The sequence below is a fragment of the Geosmithia morbida genome (assembly GCF_012550715.1).
Source record: "Geosmithia morbida isolate 1262 chromosome Unknown scaffold_16, whole genome shotgun sequence".
NCBI lineage: Eukaryota > Fungi > Ascomycota > Sordariomycetes > Hypocreales > Bionectriaceae > Geosmithia > Geosmithia morbida.
In genome coordinates this window covers 309,262-336,263 of record NW_023336203.1, presented here as the reverse complement: position 1 = coordinate 336,263, position 27,002 = coordinate 309,262, and the positions used below count along the sequence as shown (strand labels likewise).

The 27,002-nt window shown below is 54.0% G+C and overlaps 7 protein-coding genes across 7 annotated transcripts; 3 read left to right on the top strand and 4 right to left on the bottom strand.

Moving 5' to 3' along the window:
* Nucleotides 1–1,749: 1,749 nt before the first annotated feature.
* GMORB2_3146 (Arylsulfotransferase (ASST)) lies at nt 1,750–3,687 on the top strand (the record flags this gene model as incomplete). Its single annotated transcript, XM_035465122.1, has 1 exon — nt 1,750–3,687. One exon carries the CDS (start codon nt 1,750–1,752, stop codon nt 3,685–3,687), a length of 1,938 nt encoding a protein of 645 aa, XP_035318997.1.
* Nucleotides 3,688–3,945: 258 nt separating this feature from the next.
* GMORB2_3145 (MFS family permease) lies at nt 3,946–5,992 on the bottom strand (the record flags this gene model as incomplete). Its single annotated transcript, XM_035465121.1, has 4 exons — nt 3,946–4,292; nt 4,440–4,623; nt 4,811–5,137; nt 5,297–5,992. The coding sequence occupies 4 exons, from the start codon at nt 5,990–5,992 to the stop codon at nt 3,946–3,948; spliced, it is 1,554 nt and encodes a 517-aa protein (XP_035318996.1).
* Nucleotides 5,993–7,644: 1,652 nt separating this feature from the next.
* On the bottom strand, nt 7,645–11,935 carry GMORB2_3144 (Choline dehydrogenase or related flavoprotein; the record flags this gene model as incomplete). Its single annotated transcript, XM_035465120.1, has 8 exons — nt 7,645–8,050; nt 8,155–9,331; nt 9,393–9,641; nt 9,693–9,931; nt 9,980–10,166; nt 10,217–10,551; nt 10,634–11,186; nt 11,299–11,935. 8 exons carry the CDS (start codon nt 11,933–11,935, stop codon nt 7,645–7,647), a joined length of 3,783 nt encoding a protein of 1,260 aa, XP_035318995.1.
* A 5,386-nt stretch (nt 11,936–17,321) lies between these two features.
* Nucleotides 17,322–18,019, top strand: GMORB2_3143 (uncharacterized protein; the record flags this gene model as incomplete). The annotated part of the gene is made up of 2 exons (XM_035465119.1): nt 17,322–17,456; nt 17,597–18,019. The coding sequence occupies 2 exons, from the start codon at nt 17,322–17,324 to the stop codon at nt 18,017–18,019; spliced, it is 558 nt and encodes a 185-aa protein (XP_035318994.1).
* A 347-nt stretch (nt 18,020–18,366) lies between these two features.
* Nucleotides 18,367–19,696, bottom strand: GMORB2_3142 (uncharacterized protein; the record flags this gene model as incomplete). Its single annotated transcript, XM_035465118.1, has 2 exons — nt 18,367–19,216; nt 19,680–19,696. The coding sequence occupies 2 exons, from the start codon at nt 19,694–19,696 to the stop codon at nt 18,367–18,369; spliced, it is 867 nt and encodes a 288-aa protein (XP_035318993.1).
* Nucleotides 19,697–23,772: 4,076 nt separating this feature from the next.
* On the top strand, nt 23,773–24,867 carry GMORB2_3141 (phenylacetaldoxime dehydratase; the record flags this gene model as incomplete). Its single annotated transcript, XM_035465117.1, has 1 exon — nt 23,773–24,867. One exon carries the CDS (start codon nt 23,773–23,775, stop codon nt 24,865–24,867), a length of 1,095 nt encoding a protein of 364 aa, XP_035318992.1.
* Nucleotides 24,868–25,634: 767 nt separating this feature from the next.
* GMORB2_3140 (phosphoglycerate mutase family protein) lies at nt 25,635–26,286 on the bottom strand (the record flags this gene model as incomplete). The annotated part of the gene is made up of 2 exons (XM_035465116.1): nt 25,635–25,794; nt 25,874–26,286. 2 exons carry the CDS (start codon nt 26,284–26,286, stop codon nt 25,635–25,637), a joined length of 573 nt encoding a protein of 190 aa, XP_035318991.1.
* Nucleotides 26,287–27,002: the final 716 nt, after the last annotated feature.

Below are 27,002 nucleotides of genomic sequence, written 5' to 3'. Positions count from 1 at the left end.
TATAATGGTACTAGCACATGTACGAGCAGTTGAAGAACGCTTGGCCCCCCTTGTCTGCAGGTGATGCTCCGGGCCCCGCTCCTGCCAAAAAAAAATCCACGGTCCTGTCTGACTCAGCGGCTTGCAAAGGCAAGGAAAGGAAAAGGACCCAACATGTTAAAGGAGAATGGCGATTGGCCGGGGAGGTAAGATGCAGAGCGTTCTTACGGTATCGTCGGGACGTACGAGAAGCGCGAGGACTCCGAGGAGCGCGACTTGTACGAGTAACAGGTACGAGTAAAACGGAGAGCCGGGGGGGGGGGGGGGGGGGGGTGGTGGGGACCAGAGAAGAAGACGTGGGGGATTACGGACCCTCACTATCATTCGGATATACCCCGGTACTTTTAGCGTCAAAATCTCCCCTGCTCAGACTCAGAGGCTGTTCCACATGGCAACTGTCAAGACAGGTCACGAGGTTGGACAGGCACATGGCACAGGTACCTATATAGTACTCTCCCCTCTATGCTCGTACAGATCTGTATACGAGTAAGAATAGCCACAGGTCTAGGATCCTGTAAGTATTACTCTAGAAGTATACTCCACAAACACATGTCACCGTACGTACTCGTACGAGTAGAGGACACACTCACACGTGGCCGCAATCATATGCATGTGCGTAGGCGTAACTCTCTGTTGAGAGGAGTGGTTCTCATCCATCACTAAGCCTTCCGCCCTTCAGACATTACGAACTAGCAGAGCCCCTGGTCCATGGAAGAACACCCGGATAATGACCTAAACCCGCTATCGGTAATCTGTACAATGCATCCAGCTTCCCGTAAGCATCGGACTTACGTGGGACTGTGTATCCGGGACCCGGAGGTTCAATCTTCCGGGACCCGCACACACGCCACTAAGCGTTGTTATTACCGAGTGAGAAAACCTCAAAACCTCAGCTACTCCGTACTCGGCTAGACATCGAGACACCAAGTCAGTCATCACGAATAGCTTCACGCACATCATCACTGCGGGCCAGTGGTGCTACGAGGCCATAGCGGACTGCCCGTCAAGAAGCACGAGACCACATCCACTACTTGTACATCCTCAATACATGCCCTTGTAGCGGAAGAATCTTACTGTTAGCATCACGCTTTTCTCTTAATTTTCTTTTAAATTCTCGTCAGCCTCCTGTAATAGAGTCTAGGAGAGACTGGAATAGAACTTACCGTATTGCTCCGTACAGGTACAGATAAAAAAGGAACCCCCTCCTCCCCCCTCTCCAAAGTTGAGGTCAAGTCCTAAGACTATTATTGTTATATGCACCAAGGAGAGCATACGTAATGGTAATGCTCTCGATCATACCCGCGACAGTGACCCGCGACATTCCCGATCAAGGGTCTCTATATGTTCGCCTTTCTTTTCCCCTGCTTGTACACGAGTTCTTTGAATAGTTGGCTCTTTTCTTCTTCTTTTCCTTCCTTGCTCTCTCTCTCTCCCTCTCCCTCTCTCTATCTGCCCCCCCACCCCTTCCTGTTTTGCAGGCACGATTACGATAATTTGGACTACCAACTCACAAGCAGACCAGTTCCAACTCCCACATAAAATTAGGAATACTCACAGTGGGATGAGTAATACTCCCTTCTCCTCGCATCGCCTCGCTTCTTATCGACGACACATGACCAGCGTGTCTCCCTCCCCTCCCATCACGACGACGAGATTGAGCGATAGCGGCCGGTTTCTGCAAGACGCAGACAAGAGAAACCGAAAGCGACAATGAGGCTGTTGCCGCTGCCGGTGGCCGTGGCCGCCACGGTCCTCGACCTCGCCAGCGCTAGCAGCAGCAGCAGCAGCAGCAGCAGCAACATCGTCAGCGCATTCAACTCCCGGCACCTATACGACTGGGGCTGGTACGGCTGGTACCCGACCAAGGGGTTTCGATCCTTCCGAGGCACCGTACCGCGACTCGACTTCCTGCAGTGGGACGAGCGTTGCATGGACGGATACTACCTCATGACGCCCAAGGGCCGACTGGTCGACACGCCGGGACCGCTGGTCGTTGATGGGCGCGGTAACCTGGTGTGGTCAGGGGCGCTGAGCATCGGCGCAGCCTCGGACCTCGCGTCACAGACGTACAGGGGGAAGCGCTATCTGACGTACTGGAAGGACATCGAGGGCATCACCATGGGCTTCGGCCGCGGGGAGCACTACATGCTGGACGAGAACTACAACGTCTTCCGCACCGTGTCGGCGGTGGGCGAGGGCATGATGGACGACCTGCACGACTTTCGCATCACGCGCGACGACACGGTACTGCTGACGGCCTACGCCCCGCGGCCCTGGGACCTGAGCTCCATCGGCGGGCCAGCCCAGGGCTGGATCATGGACAGCATCTTCCAAGAGGTCGACATCGAGACGGGCGAGCTGCTCTTCGAGTGGCGCGCCAGCCAGCACGTGCCCCTCGAGGACACGATCCGATACTACGCAAACCGCGACACCGGCCTCGCCCCCGAGCTCGGCTTCGACTACTTCCACATCAACAGCATGGACAAGGACGTCCGCGGCAACTACCTCGTCTCGGGGCGCCACACCCAGACGGTGCACTGCGTCCACCCAAACGGCACCACGCTGTGGACCCTCGGCGGCCGCGGCAACATGTTCGCCGATCTGTCGGGCGGCCGCGCCACCGACTTCGCCTACCAGCACCACATCCGCATCGATGACGACGACGTGCTCTCCATGTTCGACAACGCCAAGGCCGAGCGCAGCGGGCCCGCTCCCCCGCACGGCTATAGCCGCGGCCTGGTCATCCGGCTCGACCAGGAGAGGCTGACGGCCGAGCTGCTGCACGAGGTCCACGACCCCCGCCACCCGAAGCACGCCGACTCGCAGGGCTCGGCGCAGATGTGGGACGGCGGCCGTTCCATGGTCGTCGACTTCGGCTTCATCCCTGCCTTCACCGAGTTCGACACCAACTCGAGCGAGGTGCTGTGCGACGTCCGCCTGGCCCCGAGCATCATGTTCCCCTTCGGGTCGGTGGGCAGCTACCGCGTCACCAAGGGCCACTGGACCGGCCGCCCCGTCAGGCGCCCAGACGCCGTGCTCGACCCCTCCGAGGCCCGCCTCTATGTCAGCTGGAACGGCGCCACCGAGGTGGCCAGCTGGGCCCTCCAGGGCGCCGACTGGGCGGGCGTCGGGTCCGGCCCCTGGGCCGACCTGGCCGTCGAGCCGCGCGACGGCCGCTTCGAGGTCTCGTTCGACCTCTCCTCCTCCATGCCCGAGTACCTGCGCGCCGTGGCCCTCGATTCCGACGGCAACGTCCTCGGCCAGACCGTCAGGATCAGCCGCGACAGGGGCAACCCCTCCCTACCCGACGTCTTCGGCGTGGTCCTCTCCTGGCTCGGGTGGCTCTCCAACATGGGCGCCACCTGCGTCGCCCTCTTCGCCTGGGATCACTGCCGCCCCCTGCGCTCGAGGCTAGCTCGCATCGCCGTCAAGTCCTGGCTGGTCCTCCGCCCCGCCCTGTACCGCCTCATCTGCTGCTGTCTACCCAGCAAGACTCGCGGCGGCGCATCCTTCGGCTCAGCCGGCGGCACCCTCCCCCTCTCCATCAAGGGCAGCTCTACCTCCATCTTCCTGTCGCTCTGGTCTGGCGGTGCCCGTAATGGCAGACCGCATGAGATGAGACCGCTGTACAACTCCGACGAAGAGTAGTGCTTCTTTCTGCGCTACAAAGTACTAGTATATAATAGCATAGCTCTTCTTTGATGATACCTCGGCGTCAATATAATATTCTCTGCTCTCTCTCCTTTTTTTTTCTCTTTCGATTTTTTTTTCTGTCTGCACAAACACCGACCAAACGCCGTGCAATGGTTATTCCGGTCCGGGACCGGAGCCTCAAACCCGGTACTCGGACAGGAAAAAGAGAGCAAGAATGAAAGAGGACCAAAGAGGCGAGGAAGCAAAAGGAAGCTAATAGACATAACGGAAACCGATAGCCCTCCTATCCTTCCCGGCAGCAACGGCAGGCTCCCCCACTGGACCGGTCTGCCCCCGCAGCTCGTCCTCGGCCCTCTCGAGCTTCCTATTCTCCCACTTGTGCAGGTATCGCAGGGCCAGGGCCAGGGCGGCAACGCACACGCAGATGGCGGCGTCGGCGCTGCCGCCCGGACGGTACTGCGGGGCCGTGGATTCGGCGTACATGTACGATCCGTAGATGGTGGCCGTGTTGCCCACCATGTTGCAGATGGCGATGGCCGCGGAGCGTTTCGCCAGGGGACGTGGGAAGGAGTTTGCCACCCAGGAGAGGATGATTTGGTCTATTCTCCGCGTCAGCCTCTTTTTTTTTCTCCCCCTTCTCTTCTTTCCCTCTTCTCTCTCTTTCTCTCTGTTCGATCTTGGAGGAGGATTGATATATGATATGGCAAGGATGACGAGAGAATGTCAAAGATGCGGACATAACTTACAGGCTGACACTGCACCCATCGGCATGAGAAACATGGCAAAGAATCGAGCTCCGATCGAAGATGAGCCGGCGCAAATGGCATTGCCCACGGCGGACAGGATCATGAGTCCTATTATGTGGAGGGATCGGTCTGCCGTCTTGGCTGATGTGAGTGTCACGACGACGGAGACGAGAAACATGGAGAACTGTAGAGTGTCAGATGACGACATCGGAGACGGCTCAGAGAGCCGATATGAGAAGCAGGACGGGCGCCTCGGACAATTCAAAGGGGACATGCGAGCGAATGAGGATTTTTTTTAATCGAAAAAAAAAAACAAAAACAAGAATCGCAGGAGGAGGACGGGCGAGCGGAGCGAGGATGAGAAAACGTACCCAGACTGGAGCCGTGAGCCAGAGAGTGTTGACCTTGCCGTACCCCAAAGTTCCCAGGATACTAGGAAAGAAGTACTGGAAGCTCTGGGACAGCAGACTGACGTGCTGCAGTAGAACAAACAGGTAGAGACGGTAGTCCTTGAGGGCGAGCAGAGTGCCTTGCCAGACGGACAGGTTCCCGTCGTACTCGTCGACCTCGTTGACGTCTCGGAGCAGACGCCAGGCGGCCAGGGCCTTTTCTTCCGTGCTCAGCCACCTCGTCGTGTGTGGGTAGTCGGGGAGGACGACGGCGGTGACCATGGCAAAGGCGATGGCGACGACACCCTCCTACACAATGGTCAGCTACACACACACACACACTCTCTCTCTCTCTCCTTTCAGTCCCATTTTCTCAATCCCAGTCTCTCCATTATCGTATAGCGTTGCTGTACTTTTGACAACAAAACCAGAAAAAATAACCCCCAAAAGATAAGAAACGAGACGTACGATGATAAAGAGCCACCTCCAGCTAGCGAGGCCCATATCCCCATCCAGGTTTCCGAGGATAGCAGCCCCCAGCAGCCCGCCAAACATGTTTGCCAGCGCGTTCCCGGAGTAGAGCCAGGCGATGCGCCTCGTCAGCTCGGCGCGGTTATACCACGAGCTCATGAGGAAGATGGCCCCCGGGAAGAAGGGGGCCTCCACGAAGCCCAGGAAGAAGCGAACAGCGATGAGCTGCCCGAAGTTGCGGGTGGCGGCGTTGCACGTCGACACCACCCCCCACAGGCAGCACGTGGCGCTCAGGTAGAGCGACGGCCTCACCTTGGTCAGCAGCAGGTTCGAAGGCAGCTGCATGAGAAGGTAGCCCACGAAGAAGATGGACGTGGCCAGGTTGAAGTCGGTCCCCGTCATCCCCAGGTCCGCCTCCAGAGAGCCCTGCCGCGACTGCGCCAGGTTCGATCGGTCCAGGAAGTTGAGCAGGTACATGATGATCAGCATCGGGAGCAGGCGGCCGTCGACCTTGCGGAGGAGCCGACGCTCCGCACCCCGCCGCGTGTCCTCGTCCATAGACTCGAAGTGGCTGGCCCACGCTTCCGGGTCGACCTTGCCGGTCGTGGGGGCGGGTATGACGACTTCTGCCTTCTCCGTCGTCGACACCCGTCCCGCATCCTCCTCTTCTTCTTTGAGTCGGGTCGCCTTCATCAGGTCTGACGGGAGCTCGGCCGGCGCCGTCGTCGTGTCTTTCTTCGCCATGGTTGATAGATGGAAAGAAGAAGGGGAAGAAGAGGAAGGAGGGGGGAGAGATGAATGACGTTTGATATATATATATATATATATATATATATATATATATATGTATGTATATATGTTAAAGATACAGCTCTGTCTGTGAATCAATAGAGAGTGGGAAAGTCAAGAATGTGACGGCCAGCTTCTTACAACTACTTTTTTATAATTGCACGTGGGGGACGACAACCCACACGGCCATGCCGCCTCGTCAAAACCTCCTCACGGTCCAGTCCCTCTTCACCTTCGAACCTCCCGCCTCGACGTAGCTCCCCCTACACTCTTCCATCACCGACCCACGCACTCTTTGACTGTGCACCGTGCACCGTGCCCCGTGCCCCGTGCACCCCGCAACCCTTGCACCGTGGGGTCCGGGCATAGCACGGTGTAGTGTGGGGGAGCGTGGAGATCCCAGACTCACGACGTATTCGGAAGGGCGGGGGAAATCCAATTGGATTTTTTTTATGACCCCCCATCCTTGTCCGTCGGAACCTTGTCTCTCATTCGCATATCCTTGCTTCGGTGAAACTGCCGACCCCTCAATGAGATGGTCCAATGGCCCGTTCCGCAAATGCTAGCCCGGAGACATCATCGAAGCCCTTATCCTCATCTGGGTCGGCCCCGAGAAACAAGTTGAGCCTTCATGCTGTCCCTGTCGGCGGACAAGGACTCGGGGCCTAGGCGATAAGCCTTCTTCTCTCCCATCTCTCAAGGCTTCAATATCATCATCGTCATCATCATCATCTATCAAGCGCACATTACTCGTCACATTCATTGCAATAGAATGCCACTTTCTGACAGCGTCATCTGACCCTCCAAACAAGTCGTTCAATGTGTCCCGCCGCAAGTCCCCGTCGCATGTATCGCCGACCCATCACATCACCCCAGACTATCCCCAACCTCATACCCGCCTGAGGAGAGGGAGGACCACATTCAAAAACCCCACTCGGCTGCGGGGAAGTGGACAAGCCGCCTACGTGATGGTGGAGCAATATGGGGATTGTCCGGGGGTGAGACGACCTGACGTGGAAACTGGAGTCGGCATCACCGCAGCCCCATCTGATACTCGAGGAAAGCTCGGTTTCGCTTTGATACCGTGATTGCTACTCGAAAGAGAGATGCAAATCTCATGCATGGCTGACCGTGGCGTCTAATGTGCGAGCATATCAGTTGGTGAGCCCGCCCACCCCATGTCGGGGTAAATGATTATCCCATCAATGGAACCGATGGCTTATTTCTCCGCTTGTAATCTCTCATACTCCTGAGTATTAAATCATCTTACACACACACACACACACAAATTCCGACAACTTGTTTCATTGATACATGCATATATACACACATGTGCAGGCCATGACCATGTGAGACAGCAATCGTCGCCCCTCTGATACCCCCCGTCAACGTAGATAACCATACAGGAAGAAAAGAAAGAAAAGAAAGAAAAAAAATACCCCCCCTTGCGTCATAGAGATGTAGACATGTAAAGATAACAAGGAAAGCCAATAGGAAAGACTGCCATTGTATAAGACGCCTCAAGTGATGAGGAAATAAGGATAACATCAAAGCCATCAGCACTCATCCTTCGCCATCGACTCGACATGTTGCAGTACCCTCGGATACACATCTATATACGACGTAGCCCCCATCCAAACGTCGAGATGACCCCTTCCATTGAATATCTCGCGTTGATACCATTGTTTTCCATGGACACTGCAGAGCATCGTGTAAGTCGTGTCGGTATTTTCGGGGAGGAAAACAGTGTTCTTGGATCCCGCCACAAACAGCATGGGAATCCCCGCCAGTCGCCGCAGATTATTAGGCGTCACGAGGTTGGTAGAGTCTGGCGCGTTGGTCTGGACCTGCTCGGCATGACCTGCCTTAGCGAGCCAGGCAATCGTATCCAGTGTCGTCCCTCCCATGATGAGATCCAGGTGTCTGTGTGTCTCCTCATTAATGTTCGCGTGGATCCAGAGGCTACAAGACATCCTTGTCAGCTCTGCTTCCTTCTTTTTTTCTTCATCAATCGCTGCGTGAATCGCCGCGTGTAGCATCTAGACCACGTTGCAGTAGGCACTCACTGTCCGTAAACAAGGTCCGACCGGTGACAGACATTTGACCGGCAAGTTTCGCGGGCCCTGGCCACTGGGTAGAACCGGAGAACCTGGTTCGCGATCCTTTGTATAGTCGTGTCGTTTGGGCTGCTCGTACAATCCCACCATGGCCTGAGCAGGATTTGAGAAAGACAATCCGGAATCAGAGACATCAGATGATTCATCTTGCCAAATCTCGGGTTCATGAAGACGGCCGACGACGTGACACCTCGTATCCAGAGCCCCGGGATCGTGCCATCCAGAAGTCCACACGCCAGGCCAAGGGATCCCACGCAGTGTGCGACGACATAAATCTTCCGCGCCTCTCCCGAGGAGCAGGCATTCCCCGCCTTGCGGATATACGTCAACGCAGCCAAGATGTCCAGACGCACGTCGAACGGCGTGTATCCATTCTTCGCTACTGGCGTACGGCCGACTCGGTGTGTGATGCAGTACACTCGGTAGCCGGCTTCGCGGAAGAAGTTGATTGCATTCTTCTCAATCGTAGGAAGACAGTATATGTTGTGGTCGACTGCTGCCCCAGGTACAAAGAGAATCTGGGGCGCGGCTTCCTGCACCTCCTTCCCTCCCAGGAGAGGATTCCACACAGCCATGGTTGTCGGTACACCATCGGTTGCAACCAGGCTTACCACATCTGCAGGCGTCGTGACCCTGTACGATGCGTTGACATCGTCATCTGGCCATTGCGTACGGCCCAGTGTTGACAGAAAGGGATCCTTCAGTCTCTTGGAAAAGTAAGTGAAGAACCTGAGCAGCGAGCCGATTCTTGACCATGTTGAAGGGCCATCTGCTACCAATGTCTGCATCTCCTTGAAAAAGTCTGGCACGGACAAGTACATGGTACCTCGACCAACCACCTGCTTCCCATCCTTAGTCAGGGTGACATACATGGTGGTCGTCTGCCGCCATATTTGGAGCGGGTTCAGGAAGCTTCCTGAATTGACTGCCTTGTAACCATCAAAATGCATCTTTCGGCCGCTCGGAGACACCATGTCGAAGCTGTACAGTAGATTTGTCGTCTCCGGCTGGCGTGGATCCTGGCTGAACAGCTGAAATGTCCCCCGATGGACCAGGAATGTTGCGCCAAGGGAGGCTGAAGTAAACGTGCCTGTAATGTTGGCTTGGTGAAGATGACTGTTGATGACTGGTACGATATGTCAGGTGATTTTCTCGGTCATGTCGTGAAGATTGCATGAAAGACATACGGTTCAGCGTATCCCAAGACCGGATAGTGAGGACAACGCGTGCAGACTCTTCTTGGCGACGTGCAAGTTGAGTAGCTGCCCCAAAGTCTCCAAGGTCCGGTCCGATATGGATAAACCCAGTCATAATCTCAGAGAAGGAGATCCCAGCACTCTTGCTTTCCGCACATGCGGCGATCTTGACTGCGAGAGCATCACTGGCGGCATCTCTGGGAACCGTATACGCAGGTTGCTTATATAGGTCCAATATGCCTTGCTGGTATCAGCTATTGAGAAGACTTGCCAAGGGTAGACGCTACTTACCGTTGGGCGTAGCATAGTCTATGGCGATGCCGTTCTTCTCCGCGACCAGCTCAGCTGAGCGTTCGGCAAGGGCTGCTATGGTAGCAAAGGGATTGACACCCAAGGCAGCCGGAACCATGGATCCGTCGCAAACCACCAAGCCTGAGTGTGTCTCCTCCCCACTACCGATAAAAAGCTCACCGATGTGGTTCACCACCCCGCCTCGTCCCGTGCCATCAGGACTGATGCGGGCACCACCGCTACATCAAACGTTAGCCCATAATCAGGCAGGATTTCCAAGGCCTTACATTGGGTGAACGGTGATCTCTTGAGAGCCCAGAGAGGTCCATAGCGGGTTAGCAATGAAATTACCGCCAACCACAGCAGTCAGCCTTTCCAGGAACTCGTGGATGCGCCTAACAGATGCCGATCGTCCGACACCAGAGTATGTAAGAACAGGCTGGTCGCTCTTGAGAATGAGGCGTCCTTGGCTACCTGCGCGGAGTATGAGAGGCCGTACCCAAATGAAATATGCCGGCACTTACTGTCGTGGGACATGACGAGGTAAATAGCCGTTTTGGCGATGCTCCCTTGCGAAAAGTACGGCCCAAGAATCAGACCAGAGACCCTGGAGGCAAACTTCTGAGCTGCTCTGACAAAACTGTAGACGGGCTGCGTGGGGTCCGGCAAGGCCTCAAAGGTGGGAGAAAGCAGGAACCTGAGGGCATAAGGAACTGACGCATCCTCCACTACAAACCCTTCGAATGGGTTTTCGGTATCGCGCATATCGAGGACCGACGTAATGCACGGGCCAACTGGGTTGGGCGAGTTCTTGCTGACACGACGCGCCACGCAGTTTGCTTCGTAGTCGGTGTTGTACCTGAATAGGAAGCAGGTTAGCTGTATGGATCCATTACGGGATCATGCGGTTGGATTCGACTTCGGCATTGCATAACCCTTACCCGAATCCAATCATATCACCATTGCCGCTCATCTCTGTTCCCACCTCGTCACTGATGTCCAGTCCGACTTGCTTGCTCCGAAGCAGGATCTCGGTTGTTCCGATACTGCCCGCGCCGAAGAAAACAAGCTCCTTGGCATGAACCCACATCAAATCGTCATAGAAGCTGGGGAATTGTTTTCGATTACCGCCGTACCATGCGAAATGGACAATGTATCCTTCCCGACCAGGAGCTTCGGTCACATAGCGAACTTCGCAGCCACAAAACATCTCGGCACCCCAGTTCCAGGCATCGCTCAGGTAGTTCACAAGAGTTGTCGACTTACTCCCGTCATTGATACCGGTGGCATCCATTCCTGACAAGGTCGATGCCCTCATGGAGACACCAGTGCTGTTGGGACCATCGTGAAAGCGGGTCGTTTGCTTCACTCGGTAGAACTTGTCTTCATGCCCGACAAGCGCGGCTTGCCTCTCGAATAGCCTGAGCTTGCGAAGCTCCGGGAACGTCGTAGGGTACTCCACCGGCTCGAGAACGTCACCGGCCCGATCGTAGTCTACGTATACTCAGTTCTTTGCAATGAGGAAAAGGTGAGGGCCTCCGATAAGGAGGCATATCCGAGGATGCACAACGTAACTCCGCATCATCGTAGAAGACGGAAAACCTACATTTTCTCCAAGCCTCGATGCCTCTCAACTCGGTAGGCCACATAGGCATGTCCAAGACAGCGGGTGCCGCCTCCAGATAGACATTGGCATTGATGAGACTTGTCCCGCCGAGGCCGTTGGCCATGCAGACATTCTGACCTTTCCCCAAGGCGAAATGGTACAGGCCAGAGGGATTCCCAGACCCGACGAGGGTTTTTGGCATACCCCCCCGGTCACTCGGGGCAAACTCACCGCTGAGGCGGACTTCGCCGATAGCGTCGAGGAACGTCTCCGGGAACTCTCCTGGCCACCGTTCCTTGCCACGCTCTAAGACGCAGACGTTTTGGCGGCCACGGGCCATACGACTGGCGGCTACGGAACTACCGTAGCCTGTGCCGATGACGACGACATCGTAAGACTCACGCATGAGCTCGACTGGCCGAGAGATTCTGGGGTAGCGACGGTAGGCATCAGTCTTTGGCACGCTGCCAGTTTCCACATGGGGTGCTCTGGGATATTCGTCGGTAGGACCATCAAATGAGAACTTCTGGGGCAAAGGGTCTTGTGCATGAAGCGTGCCATCATCGTCCAGACCACCGCTTGCTTCTTGTAGGGTAGCGGCGGGCACCGCATCTTGGTCAGCGGTTGGCTCGTCCATGGCTAAACACCTTTACGGAGTCTTGGGGGTGGTGGCTGAGCGGAGTGGTTTGACCTGACGGGATCCTCTGGAGTTGAAAATCCGGTTTGCTAGCGAGTGGAAAAGAGGTGAAGAGCATAGACTTGGTCATTCGTGGTTACGGGATTCTATCGAAGAAGGCTCGTTCCTCCCCAGAACGAGCCCAGGGCCTCACCCAGGTACGTCGCTCTGTCCCAGATTGGCATTCCCCAGAATCGACAGATCACCAACAGTAGGCGTACACAAGGCGGCTCTTTCCACCCCCGCTCTCCATATCAGGTGTCTCTTCTATGGTTGTGTGGGAAGGAGGTTAGGGGCCTCCTTGACCTTTCGCCGTCCTTCCCTCCTTCTTGGGACGCAACAGTAGTGCTGCCAGCACCCACACCACAGATACCACGAAGTGAGACGACAGGGTGGATGATGTACCAGTACTTCTGTCAGACACGTTGGAGAGTGGATGAAAGAAGTGAAGGAATTTCGCATGAAGGACAGGAGGGGTTGTGATAACTCCGAGCCTCGTCTTCTGCGCAGGGCGGTACGACTCGCCAAACTCCGAGAGGAATATGTGCGTATCGGCCAAGCTGAGGTTGTCGAACCTCTCCGTGGGAAACCAGACAGGCAGCGTGGCGTGGTGGGAGACGCTCGGCGGGGCTGGCTTATTGTGAAAGGTCTAGGCTGGTAATTCTAGATCTGGCTCTCCGTACTTCTCTAGAAGTTCTTCTTCGATCTAGAGGCAGGATTCTTCCGGAAATCTCAGAGACATTGTCGAGATGGAGATCTATATCTGATCAAGTGAGCTGCGTGGCAGGATATCGAGTGTGAATGCACATCAGCACTCATCTCCGTCAATGATCCCCTCACTATGCAGGTAGGCAACGGCATGAATGACCTGGGCAGAAATAGCACGAATGTGGCTCGATGTGACTCGATATGGCTTCTTCTTCCTCAACACTTCCCTGACTGTCCTCTGTCCTTAGTCAGCACTTGACACTATAACACGCGGGGACGGTCCCCGCTTCCTAGAAAAACGGGCCCCTTATGCGGACGACCCACAATTTGACCCAGATCCTTGAGCTTTGGGTTAAATTGTGGGTCGTTTGGATCGATGTACTCGTCTTCGCCAATTTTATCCTTCTATATCATCGCGATTGAGGCGGATGAGAGTTGCTTGTTATAACTTGTTGAGGCACGAGGAATGTGGTACAAGAAGCCGAGAGAACCAAGGTGATGATGATGATAAGCTAGCTAGCTAATGCACAGGAAAGTGAGCTGTGTGTGTGTGGGCTGGCTGAAACACGTGACCAATGTGGCCTAAGGCCATCAACATAACTCTTCTATACTAAAGCCTTATTCCCAGCCGCCTCATTCTTCTACCGATTTTCACAATGTGGTCCTCGAATCTTATAGAAGACTTTACTACATGGAGTGTTGTTAGTGTCCTTTTGGCAGCATACTTGATTTCTCTCCCAAGACACTACCTCAAGCGCTCCGCACTGGGAACTTGGGCCTTTCCGTCAGGTATAGAAGCTTTAGGTCTATAGAGCTGTCTACGCTATCCCAGTAATCGGAGAGGCGGTAGTACTCACTCTCACCGCCATTCGAGGAGAACCTCGGACCCTCTAGCTTATCTAGCGAACGCTTACGATATGCTCTAGTGAACCGCTCCATACCGTCCTCTCAGACGTCGCTGCTAAACTAATCACTCCAAGGACTAGGTCCAACATCATAGAGCCTTTGACATAGTCACCAAGCGTAGACAGGGGGAACCCACCTTTTGATATTGGTAGCATCGACATCCGTGATGAGAATGATTCAACCGCTGAGCCGGGACCTTTCGAGAACAAACTGGCTTCTGGGTTTTCTGAGATGAAGGAGATGCATGTACGGGCGATGTTAGAGCCGTTCGTTCACCACATGCAGTGCCGAAGTATTGGGAGTCCACTTCCAAAACGACAGGCTCCAAGTGGAGCACTGCAATTCCATGCGAATGTTGAATGGAGCACTTTGTGAGACCAGGAAAGGGCAGACAGGTGAGATACTGAGGCGACGATGGAACCAGAGGCTTAAGACAGACCAAGGTGGGTGGGAGTTGGACGACGGACGGGCATGTAAGCTCGGCGCGAGACGAAGTAAGGCGAAGACAGCCATGGGATCAAGAAAAAAAGAGAGGAAGCAGAACGCCTGGTAGGCTTGAACGACAGAAAACCAGGTCAACAATGAGACTGGGGATGAATGAAGACTAAGAAGACGGATATGAACACGACAGAGAAAAGGGGACAAGATGGACCAGAGCTGGTAGAGGCCGGGGGAGGAGTTCTTTGTATCTTACATCTTTGGGGACTGGGGGATGTTCCTTCCAGATGGGCAGCAACGCTACTTCCAAGTGTCTCCGGATAATGCAGACGCATATGGAAGTAGTCGGTGTTCCTTCTAGACATGGAATCGAACGCATTGATACAACTGGGTAGATTGGGAAGGTCCACCACACCGGAGAGCTCTTGGGGAAGGTCTAGGCCAGATTCTACGGAAGTCCAGACACACGCACCTTCCGGAGACGACCCAGAAAAACTGTGCCTTCCACATCCAGACTGAAAAGGGGATCGCAGTAGAGCGTATTGGAATGAACAGGGTACCGGACACCTGCTTACTTCTCACTGCCTGCCTTTGCCGAACTTGCAAGGGCCATGGCCGCAATGAACGTGGGGATCCACGGATTCTCTCCATACGGTCGGCATGGAGACAGGCCTCGGTGATGAGCTACTACTACTATCGGGAGCACAGTGCTCCTTATTTCCCGGAACCTAGGTCAAGAAGCAGCAGCGAGGAAGACTGCTGTGTTTGCATTGGATGGCATTGGCTGTGGGCGTATAGGAGGGGGGGGGGGGGGGGGGGGTTGGGTTGTTCGTGTACACAGTGAGAGTGCCATAATGGATAATTTCCCGTCTTCTGTCTTGGTTCTTATGGATAATCGCAAGTACAGAAAAGAAGGAGAGTACATCTACGCCTCTCGAGAAGTACATATCCCTCTTAGCAGTGTGTACTTGCTCCGGGGCGCCGAAACCTGTCGTCTCTGGCACCCAAGAACGGTCTCCAAGACAGCATCACACACACTTATGCTGGGATAGTTGCCGTGCTCGAGCTTATGCAAGACTTGCTAACGATCACCAGCGAGGCGACCGTCAACATCCACGGAAGAGTAGCCGTCAGGACCGTAACTATAGAAAGGCTCTGCGTCCTCTGTGACATGGAAGCGGACGTCTGACTCTGAGTCGGACGCGTCTGTCTCACAAGAGGACTGGCTGATAAAGCTCAGACACGCTACGACGAGACGGGGACGGATGTATAAGACTAGCCAGGATTGAATGGTAAGAAAAGGACTTGCTGGAGATGAATGAAGAGGAAATGTAGCGTCCTCTCGGCGACGGGGATCACGGAGATGGTGAGACCAGCGTCACGAATACTAGTAGCAGGGTACGAAAGTGAGGGTAAAAAGTCTAGATTCTCTCTCTCCTGTGCTACGTAGATGTGCATATATAAGCAAGACTATATAAGAGGAGCGGCGGGAGAGTGCTTAAGTAATAGTGGGCAGGTATGTAAATATGGTTAGATAAAATAATATATTTAAGGCCGTCCTAGCCCCGAAGCCTTATCAGAGGAGTGGTTCTCGTCCAAGGAAACCAAGGGTTTTCCCCTCCTCGTACACTTTCATAGCAGTACCGCCTACCCCCCTGAAGGGTCAGCGGCATATGATAATGATGATAGCAATGGTACTGATAGCAATAATGATAATAATAGTAATAATAATAATATATTCAAGAATAAACACTATAGACACTACGGACTTATATTTAATGGTAGGTTAGGTGTTTAGTAGTATCAAGGTTCTTGTTCTTCTATTATCATTATGATGCTGGACATGACGGTTTTATAGTTCGAGTCCCGCTTACCTAAGCTACGATCCGATTTACTATGATAACTAGCGACGGTCTCTGAAGCTTACAGGCGATTCTGGATAACACCGCTCGGATGTAATACCTAACTCACCTATATCAATGATACAACACAACACGTTCGGATGTCGAGTCATGGTCATGGCATGTATTGCTGAGCTCTTTCCGCCAGAATCAGCACAATATCTCTGTACCAAACCTAGCTGTAGTATCTCAAACATCATCATCACAATGCAACGCACTTTCTGGATCCTTGCTGTACACAGTGACTCGTGGCATCTGCTATTACTAGGGAGTCAGGCTACTAAAATACTACGCCTACTGTACCGTTGGTATACACACACACACACACACATATATATATATATATATCGAGACCTCTCTCTCCAGCCCTCCTCTCTTCTTTCCCTTCTCTAATGTCTACTATCACAGAGGACGTGTGAGCGAAGCGAGGGCAGCCCCCGGTAGGTCGTTGGAGGTAGCGTCTTCGCTCTGCCCCCTAAAGCCAGATTTTGGGCGGTATGGGAATATTGATTTTATCGCTTATCAGTACATGATGCATAATCCTCTGTGACGTCAATGATGGCGGCTCGAGCACCTTTGTCGGTGGCGAACGCTGAAAAAAGGCTACCATGAAATAAATAGAATAACGGAGCTTGGACTTCTGTATCTTCCACTGGCTGTAGTCGCATGTGATGGATGAAGGCAAGTATCTAAGCGTATGAGTGCCAATGAAGGTGATCGTGGGACTGATGATTCTCGCAGCTTCTCGCAGCTTCTCAAGAAATCTCCCTATGAACAAAGAAAAAAGTTCCACGGCAGATTCGATTCCATCCAGCAGCATCAATTCTGCTTCCCCCCCCCCCCCCGGTCGGGCCGGTGTCCACGATGACTGGTAATGGCTTATTTAAGCCTCAATCATGCTGATTAAGATATTCATAAGCGCTTCTCGAACCGTCAAATTATAAAATAATGACGACGATGTGGGCCTCGGCCACTTAGAAGGCGAAAAAATGCGGATGCGCGCTGACCTAAGCGAGTTTGGGGGGGGCAAGTCAGTCACCTTCGGGCTACCGACGACCCGCAACTGCCGGAATACTGACAATTCCTAAGCTGGCCATTGGAGGGGTGGGACGTCTGGGAAGGGGCGGAAGGGCGGCAAACGATGAAGCCTGATTCTATACAAAAGCAGATTCTGCATCGCATCTCCTGGTCAGAAAGAAGATACATGACTCTCACAGACTTGATAATCCTCTTCTTTACCATACTATATGAAGGCTTTTGCACGTTGTGCGCCAGCTCTTTGCGCCAGATCAAACCTACTACCACAACGCTCCGCGATAATATCGAGTTGGGAAACTCTTCACACCGGCAGCAACCGTCTCTCGACCGCCACTTTATCACCACCCCAACGCAGAATGGCGAGCAGCGAAGCACCGCGCGTGTCGGCTTCGTCCAAGGTTGACGGCGCCGCCGCGACCAAGGACCTCCCTCCCTTGTCTGACCGCGACTTCCGTATCTATAACCGATTGGCCGAGAAAATGGATCTACTTGTACGTCATAGCAACCATCCAGATGCTGATCGACAGGTGTGGTGCGAGTGCATCAGAGGACCTCGAACCAACCAGAGACGTGACGATCACGTATTACGAAGCAGAAGGGGCATGCACGGCTAACAATATCTCACCCACAGCACAACAACTTCCGTCGCTCATGGAACCTCCTCTGGTCGGCGTGCGAGGCCAACCGACGGCCGCGCGGCATGACGCTCAAGCAGTTCATCAACGAGGGCCTCAGGTTCGCCGAGCACCTGACCATGCACCACGACATCGAGGAGCAGCACGTCTTCCCCCACCTGGGCCTCCGCATGCCCGAGTTCCGCGGTGACCTTCAGGGCCAACACGCCCAGATCCACCGCGGACTCGTGGGCTTCGAGACCTACCTCCGCGATTGCACCTCCGGCCGGAAGGACTTTGAGCTATCCGCGCTCCACGAGAACATGAAGTCCTGGAGCAATATCCTCTGGACTCATCTGGACGACGAGGTGAAGGTGTTGGGCGCCGAGAACATGAGGCGGTATTGGTCTAAGGAGGATATGCAGAGGATGCCCATGTGATGTTACTTCCCTCTTCCCTCTCCCCCCCCCTCTTTAATCGTCCTGGCATTCTTTTTCGAGCAAATTCTTCACTATTGCATACATGTTTGAATCCGGAGCGTCTGTTTCCATGTTGCATCTTCTTTTCCGTCCCCCCCTCCCCCACAGAGCATCATTGGCGCTACAGGATCTTCGACGTTGTGTTTTTGTTTGGGTTCTTTTTTTTCTTTCCCTTTTAAAAGATGTTTTGTATAGACATGAGGAATATAGAGAATATATAAGTAGAAAGAATCATGGAAAGATGACTCGTGTTTCCTCTCACCGCTTGTACTCTTCCCTTTCTCGCCTCTTCCATCCCCTCCAGCCTCCTACGCAGTAGTAGACAGCCACACCTCGCTCAGCTGCGAAATACCAGGGTAGAATGACAGAGCGGCGATGGACAGCTCGGTCAGCAGACCGCCGCCCATGCTGTAGTGCACGGTGATTGGGAACCAGGCCAGCGTGCGCCAGAACTCGACCTGCCACTGCTCTGACCAGGTCTCGAGCTCGTCCCTCCTCTTGGCGGCGGTGGCCTCGTCGTCTTGGGCGGCGGCTTCCTCGGCAGCGCGCAGCTTTCTCCTGCGCTCGACAACCAGCCTCACGATGTCGAGACCTGTACTGGCGAACCACGAGCGCACGCTCCACATGGCCAGGCGGTCCTGCGTGGCCGGACTGATGGGCAGCACCTTGCGGGAACCGAGCAGGGCCGTACTCTCTGTTATCTGGAAGGAGGCGAAGGAGGCGAGCATGGCAAAGGCCAGGGCCGTATCGAAGACCTTCTGGACCCTGCTGCTGCTGCTGCTGGAGCTGCTGGTATTATTCTTCTCGTCCGACGACGGTGACGACGGCGCGGCACGGAGCGACTGGACGAAGGACTTGGTGGCAAAGTAGATCTCTAGGAGGTTCCACATCCGGTTGAAGGTCCGCACCTCGCTAATCAGGTCAGCGGCGGCCTTGAGCCGGGCCGACAGCCGCAGGGCGAGTATGGCGAGGGGGGACACGCCCGTCGCCCTGGTGGACAGGGACAGCGTGGTCGAGGGGGGGAGCTGCAGCGCCAGGGCGATCAGCTTGGCCGCTGTGTTGCGCAGGGCCGCCCGGCTAGTCGCCTCGAGCAGGTTTCCAGACAGGCTGGTCGCGTAGGCGAGGAATAGGAGGACGGTGTTGGTGCCTGACCGGGTCCTGATCACGCGGTGAAGCTGGGTCAGCGCGGCATCTAGCCTGTTCGGTGACGAGGCCATGGTCGATAGCAGAGCTCCGAGCTTCGTCGTCGTCGTCTTCTTCGATGGAGGAGGAGGAGGACGAGGAGGTGTGGTCGAGTCGAGGGGTTGTTGCTGCTTCTCAGAGGGAATCGCGTCACCAGCTGATGTAGTGGTAGGAGAAGTAGTTGAAGCCATGATTGTTTTTCTGGAAAATAAAAACAAGGAGATTGGTCGATGGGAAGGGGGGGGGAGGGAGAAGAGGAAAGGGAAAAAATAAAAAAGAAACGAAAAAAAAGAGATGTGTCACTTTATGAGGGGAATATGGGAGTATTGTAACAGAAGACAGCGAAAAAAAAAGAAACACAAGATGTGGAAGAAAATATCGCGATTCAAGGCGTTATTATGCAACAGAGAGAATAAAACTTATGGGGAACGAAAATAACAAGGCCGATCGGCCCATACTGTCCGGATGGTTCCAGTGGTGGGTGGCCCGAGGTGTGTGGTCGCCAAAGTCCCCCAAGGTATTGGATGCGTGAGCGTGTGTCGGTGGTAATATTCCACGTTTGCTGGCCCTGCCGCTTTTTATCAGATGGCGCCGTCCTTGGCCCTTCTTCCCCTCCGCTCGGTACCCGTCCACTATTGTCTGCTACTGCCGCCCTTCAACCCTCCAGTCGTACGGTGTAGTATGGGCCCTTGGCTTGGACACTAATGCCGCCCGATGGACCTCGGTTCCCGCTATAGATGCACGAGGCCGACCAATTCTATGCCGATGCGAGGTTGTCACCGTATGACTCCGACGTCGGTGCGTGCGTGAAGGGGTATTAATATGAACTGATTGATAAAAATAGTGTTTTCACTTTCCTCTTTTTACTTTTCACTTTTTTTTTTTTCCCTCATTGTGATCGTCATCAATATCGCTCAATGCTGTCCACTCGGTATCGAGCTCCCGCCCCCTCATCCCCCGCCTTCCCCTTCCTCCCCCCTCTTCCCAAGAAGTGCATATACACTTTTGATGGTGCATACATCTCACGGTTCTGGCTATCATGAGCTCGATATAATCACACGATGAGTCAAACTACCACTGTCGTTCGACAATACTGAGAACATGACCATTCGGTCAAATTGATCATGACGTCGTGATACTCTATAAATCCTCCATTCGCCACGACGGGACGCGTCGTGAGCAACAGTGTCGGCGGTCATTGATGGTGGCGTCCCTTCCCAACACCGCGCAAGGTGTATATCTCTTCATCTCGCCGTACAGTGGAGTGAAAGGGATGGTCTCTTCTCTGTGGCTTACAAGGTATTGAACATGTTGACATCGATTGATGCTGATACAGGAGGTGCGGACGGGAGTATACGACACCAAGGCATCATCATCCCCAGGCGCTATCTGCGACAGCGACGGCAACGGCAACGACGGCATCCTCAGCGGCGACAACTGATCCCTCTGCCGCCTCTACAGAGCGACCATGAACAGCAAGTGCGCGACGAGAAGATGGATGTGATGCAGATGGAATGGGATATGCTCCAGTGCGGTTGGACATGACCGGTCCGACATTGGCCACGAATCAATCCATTCTTCATGCGGGCAACACGGCTGCCATCATCGGAACGGGCTCTCGCCTGATGGAGTAGAGACGTCTGAAATGATGATGGAGAACGAGGACGAGGAAAAAAAAAAAGGAAGCAAAAGGATGAGGGCACCCGTCGGACTCGGGTAACGATATACTGTATGCCTCAGGCAGTATTTATCCATCAACACCCGGCACGTGCCACACAAGGAAGATCGGCTCGATCCCAGCCACTCACTCCCCGTCGAGATGTGTATTTGAGAATGGCGGCTCCGCCCGGATTTCCTCTATCGTGGTGGTTCTGCTCCATCTCCGATAGCTTTATTGAACTTCGGAGAGGCTTCGTGGCCTTGTCGGGTTCCGATCTTGCGGGCTCCCGGTGCTGATATCGAGCTGACCGTCAGTGTTTTCTCGTCTACAGAAGAGCAAGTCGATGACTCCATCCGCCAATTCGTTGACAGAGTAGACGAGGGAGCCATGGGCAATCCTGTGTCTATGCACCTCGGAGGGGAACGTTCTATACTCGAAGAAACGGCATTCTACGGCAGCTTCGACGCCTGCTTCTCTGTACGATGCAGCCGCTCGAGTTCAATGCGAGCGGCTCTCTCTAACTCGACCATGATAGGATCGGACCTATACAGAAGAGACGAGGGCGTTGATTCATCCCCCCCCCCCCCTCCATAGTTCCACAAGCTCCGCTAGTCGTGCGACCGTGTGTACGCAAGAAGCAGGAAGGTTACTGTGCCGATCGGTTGGAAACAGACGATCTGGTAAAGTCCCATTATATATTAGCAATCAATTGAGAAGGCAAAAGATATAAAGAAAAAAGGTGGTATAGAAAGCCACACCAAGGCGTGAATCCATATGACAGCTCTTTTCATAGTCATCGTCTTGTAGGAGGTAGCCGTAGTGATGGAGCAAACCGGCAATCGGCGAGACCTATTCATCTCGGTATAGTAGAACCTTGCTACGTTACGGATCTCTCTCCGCTGCCTTGTCCGTCTTGGCGTTGGCGACTCCGTGGGTACGGCTATTGTGCCGCGGACGGTCCGACTTTAGAGTCAGTCATATCCGCCCCATGACATCTGGAGTGAGGAGGGTCATCGCAGATACGAGGAAGCAACCTGTTTGCCAGAGGCGGTAACAGCGTAGCACTTCACGGGATCGGTCTATTGTTGGATGGCTATGAGTCTTTTGTATCCGGGCTGCCGCCTGTTCTTCTGGCCTACATGCAGGTCTGTCATGGCTGGAGGTCTTATGACCGGCTTGACGCAGGGGATGATGCCTGTGGATGTCGACGGGCGCCGCCGTGGGGCGCGCCGCTCATACATCACCCAAGCCCGGACTCACGGGAGCCCATCCTTCTCGGGCGACACTTCTCCCATGCCATCATCTTCATTTCTCTGCTGACATGACACACATATTTGTCCTGCCTGCTTGCAGCGTAGACAGGTGTGCAGAGCTCCGTCCGTCAACTCTCCGTCTTTACTTCTGCTGGGCTTCCTGTACTTCTTCCTTCTCGACAAGGGAACAGGGGACCGTCACTACGTTGGCATGTACCGGTCGCAACTTTTGGGTCCGTATCGTTGCTCAGCTGAATTCTCCCCCTCCGACCCTGACCTGCTTCACAGTCGGACTCCCAGAGCAGATCGTCCATCATTTGCTGCTTTATCGAGCGTGATTTCATCTTGCCGTATTGCTATGCACTTCTTCATCATCACCACTGGCATTTCAGATCTTGTTTCCCAAAGCTACTATCCGAATCGAATCGTCCTCTATTTCGGCTCAGATTGGGCATCTTAAAAAGAACTGGTGTCGTGTGGTGATGTCCCCTTGCTGACGAACCGCCTCACTTTGAGTCGCAGTCCAGCTATGGATGTGGGTCCGAGGCACGCGTCGTCTCCCCAAAAACTGCAAGATGAATGGGGCCATGCCGTTATCTATCTATAGACCAATACAGATCAAATACGAGTAATACAGATTGCATTTCTCCACTTGTAGGAATGGCCCGCCGGGCTGAGTTTATCTCCTCAAGCATCGACCCCATTCACGGCAGATCTTGAATTGGGGCGGGCCTACCATGGTACAGCGATGGGTCAGAGAATCTCCACTAGCCCTGCATCCAAGATCTATCACTTCCTCTTCTTCCTTCTTCGCATAAGAGCACTCTCTTCAACGGCCGTTAGTGAGTACTGTGCGTGAGTCAAATTTTAGCGGCTTCGTCGTCTGCCGTGAGTAGAACATCTCCATCTACTAGACGCGATCCCTTGAATCGGCTGTTGTTTTCCCTTGTTTTCTCGGTAAGGTATGAGCAGACAGACGAGTCGAGAACGGAGAACGAGTCATTCCCGGTGTACTTCGCCTCTCTAGTATCTACCGGGAGACCGGGCTGCCCAGCCCCCCAAATCGATCAAGGCATTGAAAAGAAAAGATCTGGACAGATGAGAACAGGATAGACGACAATTTGCCTGTAGAAGTAGCTTATATGCCCCCCTCCCCCTTCTACCGAGTCTGACCAGTGTCAGCAATTGCCCGCCATTCCACGTCGTGGACATCTTCCATTGGTTGTTGGCTCAGCATCACTGTCCTATCTTGTCTGTCTACGTCGCGGGTTGCTGAACGAGAAGATGTTTGCATATCTCCGTTCGAGCTGGCCGGTTAAGCAATATCCTATCCCCCCGCACACCAGAACTTACTAGACCCACAGCGGCAAGGTAATATCCTATCATCCCCATCACCTACGCGTCCAAGGATGCGGTCTCTTGCCCATTCCGCTCCAAGGCTTGCGAGCACAAGCCGAAGCCTAAATATCGAGAGGAAGGGGATGTAGAGCAACGTCTATATGTGGCCCGTTTCCAACTCGTCGGGCCTCGACATTATGGCGTACTCAGCACCTTCCACCCTCTCGACCACGCTCTAGCTGTGAACTCCTTCATCCTATACGTCTCCATCGACCGTCATCATGGCCAACATCGAATCTGCCATCGCCCCCGACCTGCGAACAGACAGGATCGTTCCGGGGAACCTGCCATCCGACTTCACGCCTCCGTTTGAGGTCTACACATCTCGCTACCCTCCTTCGATGAAAGAGCTCGTCTTTGCCATCATTGGCGTCCAATACTCGTCTCCCTCTCTGAATGACGGTGCCGCCATGGAGAAGATCATCTCCTTCACCAGCTCGACTGCCGTTCCCGCCGAGCTCCGACCCACGCTGAAGGAGATAGCCGCAGTGACGGATAATCGAGGCTACTACAACATTGCTACCCTGGCGTATTGGCCGGACCGGAAGACGTGGGACCGGTGGTCTGAAGAAACCGGCTTCAAGGGATGGTGGTCAGGGCTAGACCCGACAACGCAGCCGAACGGCTGGTTCCTAGAGGTCTTCTTCCCGACCATGGAACGTTACGAGACCATCCTTACCGACACCGTCATGCACGAGGGTGCGTCCTACATGCGCAACGGCGTCAGCGGCCCCATCCTGGAGCATGGTTATTGGGGGAGTATGCGTGATCGTCTCCCGGCCGCACAGGTGGACGAGCTCGATGGCGAGAAGGCCTTCCTGCAAGCCGGGGGCCCGAAACGTCCAGAGACTCTCACGTCCAGGATCCGCGTACCCGGCAAGAGAAACCTCGCCGTCATCCGCTCAGGCCAGGACTGGAAGGACACCCTCCCCAAAGAGCGTGAACTGTACCTCGGCAAGATGCATCCCGCCTTGCAGGCAGGTATGGACTTCCTACACGATCACGGAGACGAAGTCGGGTGCTACAGCAACAGGTTCATGGATATCGTCGGCCCCATGGGTGAGACCGGGACAGATCGCAGCTTTGGCCTGGGCTACTTTGATTGTCTGGCTTCTCTGGAGGCGTGGAGCAAGTCTCATAGTACGCATGTCAACATATTTGCGGTTTTCATGGCGTACGTGAAGGAGATGGATAACAACCTCAGCCTGCGCCTCTACCATGAGGTATCGGTCCTCGAGCCAAGCCAGCAGCTCTTCGAGTACGTCTCCTGTCATTCAAACACTGGCATGCTTTCGTCCATTCGCGACGACATCTAGGTTTGGGAAGGATGTATTCTCTGGGAAGGATAGACGCGTTACGTGCTGTTTAGTGTGTAAGGTTACGAAGCGATAGGTAGTCCTTCATACCATTTTCCATCAAGATGTTCCACTTGACAATTCAAGGCAGTAGCCGAGGCCATGTGTAGGTAGATGTGATGTATCGAGACGTTTCTAGGTGACTTCCATCTCAGGAGCATCTGGATTTCTACATCATTGCCGGAACCATCGTGGCCTGAACAGATCAGAACCAGCCGAATTGATCGACGAGGTCACATAGAAATAGGGCCTCGGGTACATGTCGTCGACACCGCGTGTTCATCCTGGTTCAGCCATTCTCACGTTCGAGCGCTATTGTAGAGTGATGTTTCCTGTGAGGGTGCTAAGCGATAGTGCAGGTGCTCGTATGCCGTTCCTTCCTAGTCCAACGGTATATCCCTCCCCTCACATGTTCCTTCTCAGAAACCCCGTTATGTAGATCTGGGAAGGCACAATGTGAGGAGGAGACCATGGTGCCTTCCTCATTGCGAGAGCAACGAAGAGCCCATCATTGCCAATTCCTTCACTCTCCGTTCCCTCGTTTTCCATGTAGCGAGATCTGCCTTGTTATCTGTGCCGTGATTCCCATCAGGCCATACTATCGATGGCCTAGCCACGCTCTCATCTCATCCGTTTTACCCTTTTGACGCTATTGATTAATGGGGATCTGCCGACGCTGCTCTGAGTACCATTGATACATGTAACTTCAATCCCGAGATATTGACCCATCAGTCGTCCAGTCCGGCACAGCTCTCGGATGTGACATGCGTGATTTCAGTGTACTTCGGAGGGTCGGTCCAGATAAGGTCATATCTGTCGCGTGGGTACTCGTCCACGTCTTCGGCGCCAAGAGCCTCGGCGAGGTTGCTCAGCCGTTTATGTTCCCAGCTGTAATCCATGTCGGTCATTCAGCTCGGCTTACCGGAAGTTGAAATCTGCATGCAGGAAGAGAGGAGAAGGAAAATACCATATCAGAATGTTCCCCGAGCCAGAGTAGTCGTCGACAACATCCTTTACGCAGTCCTCGTCGTCGCGGTCGCATGATGTGTCAACGTCTAGGCCGAGATCCTGTGCGAGCGGGAGAACCGTTTCGTATGGCCTCTTCCTCGAACCGCCTGTGCATCTCGTGTCAGTACCGGGTTCGCGTCGCACGCAGATAAGGTCTGGACATGACCGACTTGACTTGGGCGTCATCGCCATTATGTGGCCAATGTTGTATCCTGAGCTGGCGCCGAAGACGCTCCTCAAGCACTGGGCTCTGTCCACTCCTGTGATGCTCAAGCCGTTGCCATCATCCGGCTTTTCCCCATGGCGGATGAAGTAGACGGTGGGGCTGGCGAGGGCTGGGATGATGAAGGGAAGGACGCTGAAGAATCTCATGTTGCGGGGGAGCGTCGAAGACTCTGGCCAGTCTTGCTGATCCTATGCAATACGGCAGGTATGGGAAGATGAGAATGGAACGATGGGGAATAGGAAACGATGTGGTATCTATCCAAATCATGATTGTGGGCGGCCGTCTCTCTTTTCATGTCGATGCGAGAATATGCTTCGCAACTCAATAGAGCCTCTGTAACTTAATATAGATCCGCGTAGAAAGGCGCAAGCAGGTGAGATGTCTTTCCCGATTTTCCCAGCTTGCAATGTGCGGCGAATGTAGTTGCTGGACAATCATCGCGAGTTAACCCTCACGTGCGCAGCTCAACTTGCCCAAGACAGAAGCTCGTTCATTACATCTGGTCTAACCAATGTTAACCCTAGCGTACGTTCCGGCGACGAACAGTTCACGGATATCACTCTTCGTAGACCCGAGGATGAAAACAAAACAAGATTTGGATCGCAGTACCGACGGGTTGAGACTCACAATCATTTGAGTAAGTTGCTCGAAGATATCATCATGCATGATCCCGACAGTAAGGTTGTGAGAAGCCTTCGGTCCAATCGTCGTGCACATGCATGTATGCATGCATATTTACATCTTATCGTGAGAAGGTTTCATTCAGGGCATGGAGCGAAAAGGGTTTGCGATATAGAGATTGATTGATAAGCTTCAGATCTCCAGCCCTATATACCATGGGGCTGGACAGACACGGTGATTG